This window comes from Leiobunum rupestre, chromosome 4 (genome assembly GCF_980474605.1).
Source record: "Leiobunum rupestre chromosome 4, qqLeiRupe1.1.hap1, whole genome shotgun sequence".
NCBI classification, from domain to species: Eukaryota; Metazoa; Arthropoda; class Arachnida; order Opiliones; family Sclerosomatidae; genus Leiobunum; species Leiobunum rupestre.
Window position 1 is genome coordinate 62,574,300 of NC_143387.1, and position 14,349 is coordinate 62,588,648.

General features: G+C 39.8%; 1 protein-coding gene across 1 annotated transcript in view; it reads right to left on the reverse strand.

Annotated features, from left to right (window-relative positions):
* The window catches only part of Fife (regulating synaptic membrane exocytosis protein fife), a 42,503-nt gene that overhangs the window by 12,137 nt on the left and 16,017 nt on the right, over window positions 1–14,349 (reverse strand). Inside the window, exon 6 of the mRNA XM_090173788.1 lies at window positions 3,739–3,804. Within this exon, the coding sequence (XP_090029914.1) occupies window positions 3,739–3,804 (66 nt within the window). The remainder of the gene's footprint in view (window positions 1–3,738; window positions 3,805–14,349) is intronic.

Genomic DNA, 14,349 nt, shown 5'->3' on the forward strand with positions numbered 1-14,349 from the left:
ATAGAATGACACGTTCTGGCCTTACTACTAGATGGCGTCCGATGTTACTCTAGACTTCTTTCGCAGAGCGCTAGGTGGCGCCACCGCTAATGCCTTCCCGTTTCCTTTTACGAGTTTTACGATGGCCCTGTCGGGTTTGTCTTTCTCGAGTAATTATCGAATATAGAAGAAACAAAAGAAGACATGCGTCATGCGTCAAAAAGGGGGGTTGCTTGGTTTATTGGTGATTTTGGTTTGGTTGGTTCCATAAAGAGAGAGAGAGATAAAGAGAGATAGAGATATCCAAGAAATTCGTGAGCCAATGGAAGAACAGTGCGTGAATGTGACATCAGGATATGCAATATAGAGAGATATCAGATATGAAAAGAGACAGACGGCTTGTTTGTTTGGGTGTGTACCCGGGGCTATGCAGAGCCTATTGCCTTAACTGACTCTGCAAGGCCCTGGTGGATGGAATACGGACAATTGTTGAAAAGGCCAGTGGCGCCGGATTTGCACCCCCAAAGATTCCAGTTGGGTGTACAAAGTATGTCCTTGTACCTCCCCAAAATTTTATAAATCACATTTCAGTCTATAATTTTTCCAATCATTTGAATTATAGAAAATGTGGGTAAATGAGAAAGAATAAGTGTTTGAATAAACCAATTTAATCCATTTTAGTTATTGTAAGTGATAAATTTGGGTACACGATAACAGTAACGGAGTAAGTGTTTGGGCAATATTAAGAAATGGATTTTTAGGTGAGCAAAGATTACGAGAAGAAATAAGCGCTAGGGGTTAGCGGCGTTTTTTCTTAAGTACATTCCGCCGCCACTGAATACAAAGGGATTTCATTTAGCCTAAATTAAAATAAAATTAGGGTCGTCGTCTGGGTTGCCCTTCGTTTGACCTTATTGGAACTTTGGAGATGATAAAAAAGCCTATAAAATAGTGATATACAAAGGGTTAAATAAAATATATACCGTCCAAGATAACAACGTTAAAGGACGTCGTAAAAGAGCCAACATCTCGGTATTTATTTTCTCAACGTTTTAAGATGGTCCTCGGCGAGAAAAGGGGCCAGCGAGCGGATTCCTCAAAGATTCAATCTCGTAAAAATACGAGGAAGGAAAAACCGAGTTTGGAAAAAAATGCAATTTCCCGTAGTGTCGGGCCTCCTAGCCAACCTGAAAAAAGCAGGCCACACCGCAATTCCATTCAATAAAAGCGGCAACGAAATCGCCTATACGTGTACAGGCAGCGCCCTTTGCCTATAAATTCGGGGTAGAGGTCTAATCGACGGGCTTCTTTCGTGTCCGCTTAATTGAGAAATCGATGGAGAACTTGTTAGGTACTTGGTCGAGGAAGTCCGGTCGCGACTCGCCAAGACGTCCAAGATGCCCGACGAAGGACACCCCACACGACACGCTCCCACAGGGTTTGAGACTGGGATTGTATATGTCACAATAGCTATATCTCAGGATTGTGAAAGATTTTATGTGTGCAAAAACGACTTGAAATGGAGAGAGAGAAAGTGGTTAGGATAATTAATGGAAAATGTCTTAAGAACGACGGATAAAGTTTCCTATAAAAGTTACGTGTTGTCAGAAGTACATAATATTTATCTTACGAGGAAAGTATCCATTTTGTTATATTGATCAATGTTTTTCGCTCAAAATACGTATACGAATACTATAGTGAGTTGCAGGCTAAGAAAGACAAAATATATAGTACAGTCGGCGCAAGGATACCTCAGACCATTTCCGGCCAGTCGACCGCGCGTAATTTAAATTTGACCACTTTACGGTCAATTTCAAATTTCGTGAGTTTCATCGTTTTTTCGCGCCATCTAGGAACCGAAATTGGAATCTATTTTTTTATTTTCATGTTGTCATGAGTTTAATTACTGAATGCAGCTAAAGAAGGTTCGATAATTGAAGCTCCAAATATTTTAAATAGCCCAAGAGGTTACTATAAAAAGCATGATAAAGGTTTATTGTTAACAAGTAAAGAGAAAAATATAATTTTAAACGTCTATAGCTCATTAAGACAACTTTACCCCCAAGAAAGCGTGGTAACTATTTTAAAAGAAACTGCCGATTTAACTGGTAAGACGTAGAAATACATTTACAAAAATAAATAATTATACATACTATTTTATATTTAAGAATGATAGGAATGCCTTATCTTTTAAATTTGCTCGCCACCACAATTATGAAATTAAAAAATAAAGATTCCAATTTCGGTCTCTAGATGGCGCTAAAAGACGACAAAAAGAGCAAATTCAAATTTCGCGCGGTGGAATGACCGGAAACGATCTGAGGCATCCTTGCGCCGATTGTACTATATATTTTGTCTTTCTTAGCCTGCAACTCACTATAGTGTGATTTATTAATAAGTAATATCATAAGCCTATAATATTGTTCCATAAGTTTGTGATTTTGGGGAATATTTTACTGAGAGCTAGTAACGGAGTGACGTCATCACAAGAAAAAAATAACCAATTAGCGAGGCGCTGTCAAAGGCTACGTGTGACGCGATAGCGAGCGGGCGCAAAACGGCGACGAAGACCGTACTGCAGTCTGTCTTGTGAATAGCTCTCAGTAAAACTTTTTCGTGTGAAGAATAGAAAGTGTCACACTTATGTAACAATATTATACACTTATGGTAATATATGTGGTACATTTTGAACCGTGATGCTGTGCATGACATATCCGCGGTTTGGCTAGAAATTCGTGCGCATTGGAATCACCGTTGCCATATGTGCGATAATTATCGAACAAGTTGATAATGGTTCGTCAATTTTTGGGACGTACCATAATTTTGACGGCGTATTATATAATACGCTACTTTCAATAATTCAACCAAAGCGTACGATAATGTACGATAATTTTAAAATTTGACAGAAAACAGAGAAGCTATTCTATAAAAATTAAAAATGCCAAACAAATCATGATCTGTCAAAAATGGCAATGCGCGAGTGCAGAAGAGGCTGCTATCGAAATATCGAACTATCGATAGTATTGGCCAAATACAAAATCGTGGTGGTCTGTAACACCAACGTAATTGATTTCAATGAAATGCTTCGACATACGGTCAATGGTGCCAATTTAAGTCTTAGGCACCAAAAATAAACAGGTATTTTACTTCAGCTTAAGTATTTATTTTACGATTTGACTAAAATACCGGACAAAGCGTAACATACGGCCACTACTTAAAATTGAACTTACATAATCGATAGTTTAATATTTCGATTTCCGCCCCTTCTCCACATGCGCAATGCCTTTTTTGACGGATCGAGATTATTAAATTTGAATACTAGTTTTTTGTTTAGTTAAGATTTTTTCCATGGGCCGAAATTGATTTAATTATTAAGCGTTATTTAAAATTATGATTTCTCTTAAATATAACTTTGACAAAATTTTCACGTCAATGTTCCGATCGAATTAAGCTTTGCCGCCAATTTCCAGGCGTACGATAATTGTCTTTTGATATCGATAATTTTCAGCCCTAGGTACGATAATTAGATTTTTAGGATCAGGCAGCGCTGATTGTAATATACCTCGAGCCCGCGAAGGGACGGGTTTCATTTGATGGATACTTGTCTCGTAAGAGAGCTATTATAAATCTTCTGCTATGATGGATTTCTACAGAGATGTTTGTTTTGGTTTTTAGTCCGTGGCACGGGTGGAAAATGATAATAATAAAGCTGCCAGCTACGGCCGCCGCCAACTACAGAAAGCTGCTTACTGCGTGCACCTGTGTCAGAGGGATCTCGGTGTAAGATTGCCTTGAACGGTCGAGACGGACTGGACTCTTCTTGACCTGCGCACGCGAAAGAAAACAAACAATGAAACACTTGAAATGCAAACAAACCGGATACAACCAACCTCTAAATACTATTTATTTAACTAAATTCTATATATTTTTAAAAGAAAGATATTTGAAATAGTTCTTTTTATAAAATAAACTTGGCCATCTTGTTGAAATTTTGCCTCCCCACTTTAGCTGTTGATCCGTTTTCTCTCCCACTAAAGAATTTATGAACTCATTCTTAATCATTGGCTGAAATATTCCAGGGCAACATTTCAACAAGTTGGGCAAGCGTAACGACATTTTATAAAATTAACTATTCTATGCAAGATTACAACAGAAAAATCTTTTTATTTAGTCAATTACTAGTTTCGCTTTGTTTTCAACAAGTTAAGTTAGTAGAAACCACCTATGGACTGTGAGAAGGATGATAAAATACGCGAAAAAGTAGATTAGTCCATAATTAAAAGGGATAATATAGCTAAATCCTAAACAAATTTGGTACGAGTTATTAGTAAGTTTTTTTAATTTCTTCAAATTTGTTTAGGATTTAGCTATATTATCCCTTTTAATTATGGACTAATCTACTTCTTCGCGTATTTTATCATTGTTTTCAACAAAAACGTTTTATATTTGCCCAAATTAAACGTTTTGTTATATGCAAGTGGTCTGACTAATTAGACTGCAATTATTTAGAGTGTTTCGAAATGCAGGCCGAAACTAAGCAAACCACTAGCTAAGGGCATCCGATTTTTAGGGCCCCGATTTCTAACACTCGAGGGTGCTTGTTCAGAAACCAAGTTTAAAATTCTTCTGTTTGAAAGTAACACGAACTACTACAGTTATTGCGGTTAAGGCTAAAATGTTTTCGACTCGCGTAAGTTCGTTTTAAAGTCATTTATATTCTACATGTATATGCTTTGCATTTAATTATGTTTCCATTTTAGAAACCAATTACGTAACGCGATAAGTCGGTGTGCGTATAAGACTACATTTTAAATGGGGCAGTTGGTAAAATTTTACGTCATATAAATTTTTTATACCGGAACGTAAATTATCAATTATTTATACGTCATAGACGCAATTTAATATTAGATTCATTTATAATGCAATTAATTTTCTGGTGTAAAATAAATATGCTTTAATTTGGAATTTAATATATTACTTTAAAAGTTTATTATTCATCTTATAAACACAATTTGTTTCCTCAATTTTAATTTTTTGAAATGCAAAAAGAGCACGAATATGAGCGTCGAAGCTAAATAATCTCGGTTTGGCCTAAGCAAAAATAATATACATAGAGCATAGCGCCGATTTGATTTGGGTCGGTGGCGACGTTTCATGAAAATCACCACCTGAAAAACTTGCTAGGGCCACTACTGATTTTATTAATCATCTAGTTTAAAATTTAGACATAATTCGAGATATTTTTTTAATAAATTATAATACTACGTCTAGGTCTAAATTAAAATAACATCATTCAAGGTTTGAAATAGAATTATTTCGGCTATATCGTGTTTTAAAATGATTATACAAGGTGTCCACTAAAAAACAAAAAATGATAAATAACTTAAAACATTTTATTTTTTTAAATTTAATCGTGCAGGGGGACATTTACTAGTGTAAAATTGAATGACCTTGAACCATGTCTTCAAGGTCATTCAAAAAATATAATAATAATAATAATAATAATAAGCCGATAAATTTAAGGTTAACGAATTGAACCTGATTTCTGTAAGACTGGCCATGACAATAAGTTTTAGAATAATTGAACTTCATCGTTAAACGAGCTCAAGCATGTATCGTAGCTGACGGTGGCATGATCGAACCGTTGTAAACTATTCAGTATTTATTTGATTTAGTCACAATAAAACTAATCAGATTATTTTATTATAAAACACTGAATTCATTAACCTTCAATTTATCGGCTTCAGATTGTTCAAATTTGGTCCAATCAAAGTTATTTGAACTAATAATATAGCGAGCAACCACTTTATAATTGGAACCAAATCCGTAAACCAAACGGTTCTCGAGATAGTTTTTGAATGACCTTGAAGGCACCGTTCAAGGTCATTCAATTTTACACTAGTAAATATCCCCCAGTACGAGGAATGTTCCATAGAAATTTGAAATTTATCATTTTTCGTTTGTGAGTGGACACCCTGTATATTTTTTCTTTTACAGTCCAAAAATAGCGAAATATTGGCTACTTTCGTGGAATAGTTTTTCCAAATTAGATGGTAAATATCTGAAAACCTACGAATTACCGCAAAGGTGTTTAACCGGATACGATAAAGAGGCTCGTTATCTCTCTATTCTAATAGAAATTTGTGAAATGTACTTGCCCGATTTGTTTTTAAAATTCGATTAAAAATGAAGTTTAGTAAATAAGATATCGTAATGAAAATTGTATAATGTGTTACTAATCGTATCATCTACCTGATTCATCTACCTGATTTAATACTGAAAACGATACCACACAGTAGAAGACGAACATGGCGGTAATGGACGCCACTAAAACTTTTACAGTTTAGGTTCATCCTAATTTTCTGGAGAAATCAAATATGTAAAAATATTTATTGTATATACCCTCTCGAATTTTTGCCACAAAACCGGTCTCTTGAAGCATAGTGCTGGCCTCTATGTATTAATACTTCCAAGCGAATCACTGAAGTTACGAAATTTATAGTTCAAAGTGTATTGTTCAATATTGCGAGTTATCACGTGAAAGCCAGTGGAAAATCTCTCAACTGATGTTATCAAAAACTGTTTTTGGCATTCCACTAACGGCGTTGTTTATAACAAATTACCATATATTATAAAGCGTTCTTGGAGCGAAGTGTCGCGTCCTAACTTTTCTCTACTTCAGAGCGAGTTAAAATGACATTATCACGGTGCGCTGGTCATCGTTACCCGGGTTTAAAAACATCGTAACTCTCACTTTGCCGTAAACCTCTTCTTAATAATAAGTTCCCTTGTAGGATTCTGGTTCATGGAAATGGGAAACTGAAGAACTTGGAAACCCCTTTAGCCAGTTGAGAGAGAACTTGCCACCATTTACAATATTATTTGTTTCGAAAAAGTAAATTAATTTCAAAGGAAATTGAAATTGTATATTAGTGATTGTTAAGAAAATATTGTAACTTAAATATTATAAATGTTGAATTTTAATTACTCTATTATAAATTGTGATTTTAGCTTTTCTAGGGCAGTGAAATTTGTTAAAACCTTTCTAACATTTCTACTGTTTATTCATTCGTTATTCCTGATTTTCGAAAGCAATTCCAAACTTTTGAAGATTTTCTCCGAATTCTCAAAACCTTATTTTTAAGCTACGACTTTTACAAACTCGGGTAACGTAACGTTCTCGGTAAAGAACGATATATTCGAGTCATTTATGTAGAGAGGCGGATGTTTCGCGGAAAATTCCAAGTTCTAAAATTCTAAAATGTCGTTATCGTTACGAGCAACGGAGCTTAGGCGATCTAGAGTGGCGGAATCAGGGAACAATTTCCGAGAAATTGATCGGAACATTGGCTGCTCGATTAGAGAAGAGTGATACGCTTTAACCACGAATTCTCTCGCGACTGATTTCGGAGAGGCTGTTTTAGCGGAATAACGCGGACAGGTTGTACTGGCGCACTCTGAGCCGGGATTTCAACGCCTCGGCTCAGAAGTAATTAAGGCTGTTGCCTTCAATGGTTGGCCAGCCTAGAGGAAAAGCGGGTTCATTTCAAATGAGTTATCGCTGACGAGAACGACTTCGGCCTTCGCTGTTTTACGAGCTGCCTGGACGACTTCGGCGAGTTCCGGCCATTGTGGGAAAGCGCTATCGAAAGTCCGCTTCTTTATAATTAAAACTCGCGCGGTGAACAGACCGTTAATAACGGACACTAACATTCGAATTGGATAAGTCCATACTTCTAAATTGAAATTCGTATTAGCAATTGAATCGGATCAGTGGGCTCAATTTGTTTCCAAAAGTAGAGGGATCTATTGTCGACATTTACTGCTTAGTCGAAGTACGTACGAGTGCAGCGCCCATCTAGGCGATAAGAGTGAAACACGCGCTTTCGTAAGTTCTGACAGGCGAAAACGCGGATGATGGCCGAAAATGTAACTCTCGTATTACGATGTAAAATATAAATATTGCACTTGCGTACAGTGTTTCCACTCTGCGGTCGAGGTTTTCGCCTATTTTAGGGGCAATTTTACCAGTTTTCGCCACAATTCCCCCCCATAGATTTACCTTAATTTACTTTAGTGTTACTGATTATGTTTCTTCTCTTTATTTCCAATTTTTGACTTAGGCAATATATTTATTTTTTACAAAAGGTAACTATTTGTTTTTTAAATAAAAAAACCTTTTAGATAAAGTTTATCTCTGCCAAAAAATTGAATGAGTTACCATTAGGGGCACAGTAGGGGGACTACAGAGACGATGATTTTTTAGTTTTTCTGATGGAAAATATCGAAAAATATTTTCGCCGCAAATTTCAACGTTTTCAATGGTTTTCGCCGCTTTTTGCCTTTTCGCCGGTTTTAAAGTTTCTGATGCTCACCAAGACAGTTTTCGCCGCAAAGTCGAAACACTGCTTGCGTTCGGGTTTCTAAAAATGTGTTGCAATAACAGTCGCGAAAAATCAAAAGGCTGACGAATTCACTCTCGCGTTTACTTATTTATAAATTATATTTTCCCGATGTGATAGTCTCTGAAATTTACTTCTTGCGAATCGAATTTTGGAAATGTAGCGTTGAGCCTACGAAAGTTCAACTATCACTGCTTAAGAGACAGTACGTGCATGGTACGTGCGAGAAAGTTAGGTTAGGCTTAGTTCATTTAATTTTTTAAGTTTAGAAATGAAATGGATTCCAGTAAATTTGATTAAAATTCAGCTTACTGATTATTTTTACTTAACACCATCGTTAATTACCATTACTTAAACTTTTAAAGGCTAAATTTCAAAAATAAAAGGTCTAAAACTTACTAAGCCTAATCATTTAACCGACAACTACAACACCATTTTGTAAAAATTGAACGTGAATCCTTCAGCTTCTCTACGAAACTACGTCGGAAATCGACTTCAGCGACGTCAAGTTTGTCCACATTGAACTAAAATTATCGGTGATTTTCCTATTCCCAGTATTCACGCGTGCTTTTTAAAGCCTGATTCTTGGTCCATGGTCAAAACCAAAAAGAGAAGCTAAACCTAATCTTTAACCCATAGCAACGAGTTGCCAAGTAGGGGGGTAGCGGTGGAGTGTCTTTTATATTGTGCTCAAAGAACTATTGTTCCGAGTAACACACTTTAAATAAATAAATTATTAATTTTAAAACCGTTTTAAGTCTCTTTTAATTTAGTTTTTCACAATGTGCTTCTCTTCACTTCAATACTTTAATTTGTTTAAATTCCTTGACACACTCGAGCGAAACCTATATGAAGTCTAGATTGTAGCAAAATCTTATGGACAGGCCAGCGCATTCCATTGGTTTATGTGCAACTTGCTCGTCAGCTTCAGGCATTCAAAAAAATAAACCTTTGCTGGTAACCCCAAACTAACAAGTTTCTTTCATAATTATTTTTTCTTAATTACTTCCACTAACATTCTAATATTTAAACACAATTTATTTAATATAAAAAAATATTAGGATTCAATATATAGCAGTGTTCAGCCCTTATTCAATCTACCATAATTTTCGCGCCAAAAATCATATTATTTACACTAGCGATCATTAGATGGAGCGACGAGACACTGGTATTTCCACTTTTTGAACTATCCCCCCACCAGAGACTGACAGAGATACGCGAGTGCGCTGACCTGTCCGTAAAAAGATCTTGACTGGAGATTCCAGTAACGTCTATCAAAATGGGCTTAGGAAGTCGATATTTGGAGACAACATAGCCACCCTTCGAGGTTCAACTTTATTGAAAAGGCCAAGGCTCATTTGCATTTCGGGTTGGCGGAAGGGGCGAGTTTTGCAGCTGTACAGATTTGCCGAACAGCGGCTGTAAAGTCGCGTGACCCATGAACATCCGCGCCTTTAGTTTCTTCAAATATAAAGCGAGGAAAAGAGATAAGACTCGTTTCCCGAGCCTCTCGGAGAAGGAGAATTCTCGGTTCGTTTTAAGCGCTGTTTGCTGCCTAGTGGCGCCACTATAGAGACGCCCAAAGTAATAGCGCTGTCAGTTTCGGATTCAACGGCCCAGAGAGCGAAGGCAAAATACCCTCGTATTATTTTCAGCTGATATCCTAAGAACCTGCAATTTTCTCGCGCGGAAAAAGTCGCCTTTAACCCAACCAATGGTTTTTGAGGGGAATAAAGAGAGAGAACAGTACCGCCTTCTACCGCGAGGCGGCGCCCCTCGCCGTTACTCTCAAAATATCGCCAAGAATAATTTATTTTTCATCGGTCAACGCCAAAAAGAAAGGTGTATCGAGTGAAGAATACTTTTCAAAGCCCTCGTCCCGAATAAATCAGCGGCGTTGCCAGGGTGAGGGTATAGGGTTACGTGTACCGTTGTATAGAAAAATATCTTATGGAATATTTGTACCCAAATTGCGTGGTTTCTTTTTGCCCGTTCCCGGACTAAAAGTGTACTCTTTTTACTCTGAAACGTTTTATTCGCCTGTTCCGGGGTTGATATTTACTCTGACTCATAAACTATTTATTTGTTCCGGAGTATTGGGCCTATACTTTCTACTCCTCATCAAAACCGGAGGAAAGAGTTTAAATAAAACGGTCCGCTTATCCAGAATTTGTCTGCTAAAATGACCACTCGCATTCACTTTGGGTAAAACGATGATTAGAGTAAAATGATGTCATTGGATTACTCTTCTTAAACCTACTCCGAAGTACCTATTGAAAAGCTAAGTTTCTACAGATAATATTTTAGAAAACGTCGTCTGCTGTTTCAATTCTAACGCGTAGATTTCTAGTAGATTACAAAATTTGTACTACACTGAAAACCGTTAATATGCCAAACCACGTAATTTGTTATACATATACTAGAGATTCAATCTACTATAAATTGTTCTAATAAGCAGGCGAAGTTTTCTAACTACACTACCGCCATCTTTAGATTCGTTACTGAATTACTATTTAGCAGACAGAAATTTCTAGAAAGGGATCGGAATAACAAAAGGAGTATCCAGCTAGTTTCGTTAACGCCATGAGCCTAAGGATGGCGCCACGTTCGCGGCTACGGCGTTTTAATCACCATGACAGGGCGGGATCGGCTTATTTGGCTCTGACGTTCCGAATAGTTTCGCGAATTAATATTCTAGAATCCGAATAACTTCGCCGATATATCTACAATGGTGGGCTAGCTAGTGAACTCATATTTAGTGGCATCCGAGTTAGCACCTAGGGCCGTACGGGCTGATTGGCGACCAGACCAAGCCTTTAGACGATTAGCAGTTTCGAGAAGATCCATTATTGACCAAAGGTTTTCGAGGATATACAGATACGAGACATATCAGCTCCAACCTTGGTTCCCGGTCGTTTTAAACGTTAGGCGTGGGCTAGGAATCTAAGGGTACTCGCTGTTCCCGGTCGTTTTACACAGTAGGCGTGGCCTGAGAATATAAGGGGACTCGCGGTTCCCGGTCATTTTAAACATTAGGCGTGGGCTAGGAATCTAAGGGTACTCGCTGTTCCCGGTCGTTTTACACGGTAGGCGTGGGCTAGGAATCTAAGGGTACTCGCTGTTCCCGGTCGTTTTAAACGTTAGGCGTGGGCTAGGAATCTAAGGGTACTCGCTGTTCCCGTTTTTTTACACAGTAGGCGTGGCCTGAGAATCTAAGGGTACTCGCCGTTCCCGGTCATTTTAAACATTAGGCGTGGGCTAGGAATCTAAGGGTACTCGCCGTTCCCGGTCATTTTAAACATTAGGCGTGGGCTAGGAATCTAAGGGTACTCGCTGTTCCCGGTCGTTTTAAACGTTAGGCGTTGGCTAGGAATCTAAGGGTACTCGCTGTTCCCGGTTTTATTTACACAGTAGGCGTGGGCTAGGAATCTAAGGGTACTCGCTGTTCCCGGTCGTTTTAAACGTTAGGCGTGGGCTAGGAATCTAAGGGTACTCGCTGTTCCCGGTTTTTTTACACAGTAGGCGTGGCCTGAGAATATAAGGGGACTCGCCGTTCCCGGTCGTTTTAAACGTTAGGCGTGGGCTAGGAATCTAAGGGTACTCGCTGTTCCCGTTTTTTTTACACAGTAGGCGTGGCCTGAGAATATTAGGGGACTCGCCGTTCCCGGTCGTTTTAAACGTTAGGCGTGGGCTAGGAATCTAAGGGTACTCGCTGTTCCCGGTTTTTTTACACAGTAGGAGTGGCCTGAGAATATAAGGGGACTCGCCGTTCCCGGTCGTTTTAAACGTTAGGCGTGGGCTAGGAATCTAAGGGTACTCGCTGTTCCCGGTCGTTTTAAACGTTAGGCGTGGGCTAGGAATCTAAGGGTACTCGCTGTTCCCGGTTTTATTTACACAGTAGGCGTGGCCTGAGAATATAAGGGGACTCGCTGTTCCCGGTCATTTTAAACGTTAGGCGTGGGCTAGGAATCTAAGGGTACTCGCTGTTCCCGGTCGTTTTAAACGTTAGGCGTGGGCTAGGAATCTAAGGGTACTCGCTGTTCCCGGTCGTTTTAAACGTTAGGCGTGGGCTAGGAATCTAAGGGTACTCGCTGTTCCGGTTTTTTTACACAGTAGGAGTGGCCTGAGAATATAAGTTGACTCGCTGTTCCCGGTCGTTTTAAACGTTAGGCGTGGGCTAGGAATATAAGGGTACTCGCTGTTCCCGGTTTTATTTACACAGTAGGCGTTTCCTGAGAATATAAGGGGACTCGCTGTTCCCGGTCATTTTAAACGTTAGGCGTGGGCTAGGAATCTAAGGGTACTCGCTGTTCCCGTTTTTTTACAAAGTAGGCGTGGCCTGAGAATATAAGGGGACTCGCTGTTCCCGGTCGTTTTAAACGTTAGGCGTGGGCTAGGAATCTAAGGGTACTCGCTGTTCCCGTTTTTTTTACACAGTAGGCGTGGCCTGAGAATATAAGGGGACTCGCCGTTCCCGGTCGTTTTAAACGTTAGGCGTGGGCTAGGAATCTAAGGGTACTCGCTGTTCCCGTTTTTTTACACAGTAGGCGTGGCCTGAGAATATAAGGGTACTCGCTGTTCCCGGTCGTTTTAAACGTTAGGCGTGGGCTAGGAATCTAAGGGTACTCGCTGTTCCCGGTCGTTTTAAACGTTAGGCATGGGCTAGGAATCTAAGGGTACTCGCTGTTCCCGTTTTTTTTACACAGTAGGCGTGGCCTGAGAATATAAGGAGACTCGCCGTTCCCGGTCGTTTTAAACGTTAGGCGTGGGCTAGGAATCTAAGGGTACTCGCTGTTCCAGTTTTTTTTTACACAGTAGGCGTGGCCTGAGAATATTAGGGGACTCGCCGTTCCCGGTCGTTTTAAACGTTAGGCGTGGGCTAGGAATCTAAGGGTACTCGCTGTTCCCGGTTTTTTTACACAGTAGGAGTGGCCTGAGAATATAAGGGGACTCGCCGTTCCCGGTCGTTTTAAACGTTAGGCGTGGTGTAGGAATCTAAGGGTACTCGCTGTTCCCGGTCGTTTTAAACGTTAGGCGTGGGCTAGGAATCTAAGGGTACTCGCTGTTCCCGGTTTTATTTACACAGTAGGCGTGGCCTGAGAATATAAGGGGACTCGCTGTTCCCGGTCATTTTAAACGTTAGGCGTGGGCTAGGAATCTAAGGGTACTCGCTGTTCCCGGTTTTATTTACACAGTAGGCGTGGCCTGAGAATATAAGGGGACTCGCTGTTCCCGGTCGTTTTAAACGTTAGGCGTGGGCTAGGAATCTAAGGGTACTCGCTGTTCCGGTTTTTTTACACAGTAGGAGTGGCCTGAGAATATAAGTTGACTCGCTGTTCCCGGTCGTTTTAAACGTTAGGCGTGGGCTAGGAATATAAGGGTACTCGCTGTTCCCGGTTTTATTTACACAGTAGGCGTTTCCTGAGAATATAAGGGGACTCGCTGTTCCCGGTCATTTTAAACGTTAGGCGTGGGCTAGGAATCTAAGGGTACTCGCTGTTCCCGTTTTTTTACAAAGTAGGCGTGGCCTGAGAATATAAGGGGACTCGCTGTTCCCGGTCGTTTTAAACGTTAGGCGTGGGCTAGGAATCTAAGGGTACTCGCTGTTCCAGTTTTTTTTTACACAGTAGGCGTGGCCTGAGAATATTAGGGGACTCGCCGTTCCCGGTCGTTTTAAACGTTAGGCGTGGGCTAGGAATCTAAGGGTACTCGCTGTTCCCGGTTTTTTTACACAGTAGGAGTGGCCTGAGAATATAAGGGGACTCGCCGTTCCCGGTCGTTTTAAACGTTAGGCGTGGGCTAGGAATCTAAGGGTACTCGCTGTTCCCGGTCGTTTTAAACGTTAGGCGTGGGCTAGGAATCTAAGGGTACTCGCTGTTCCCGGTTTTATTTACACAGTAGGCGTGGCCTGAGAATATAAGGGGACTCGCTGTTCCCGGTCATTTTAAACGTTAGGCGTGGGCTAGGA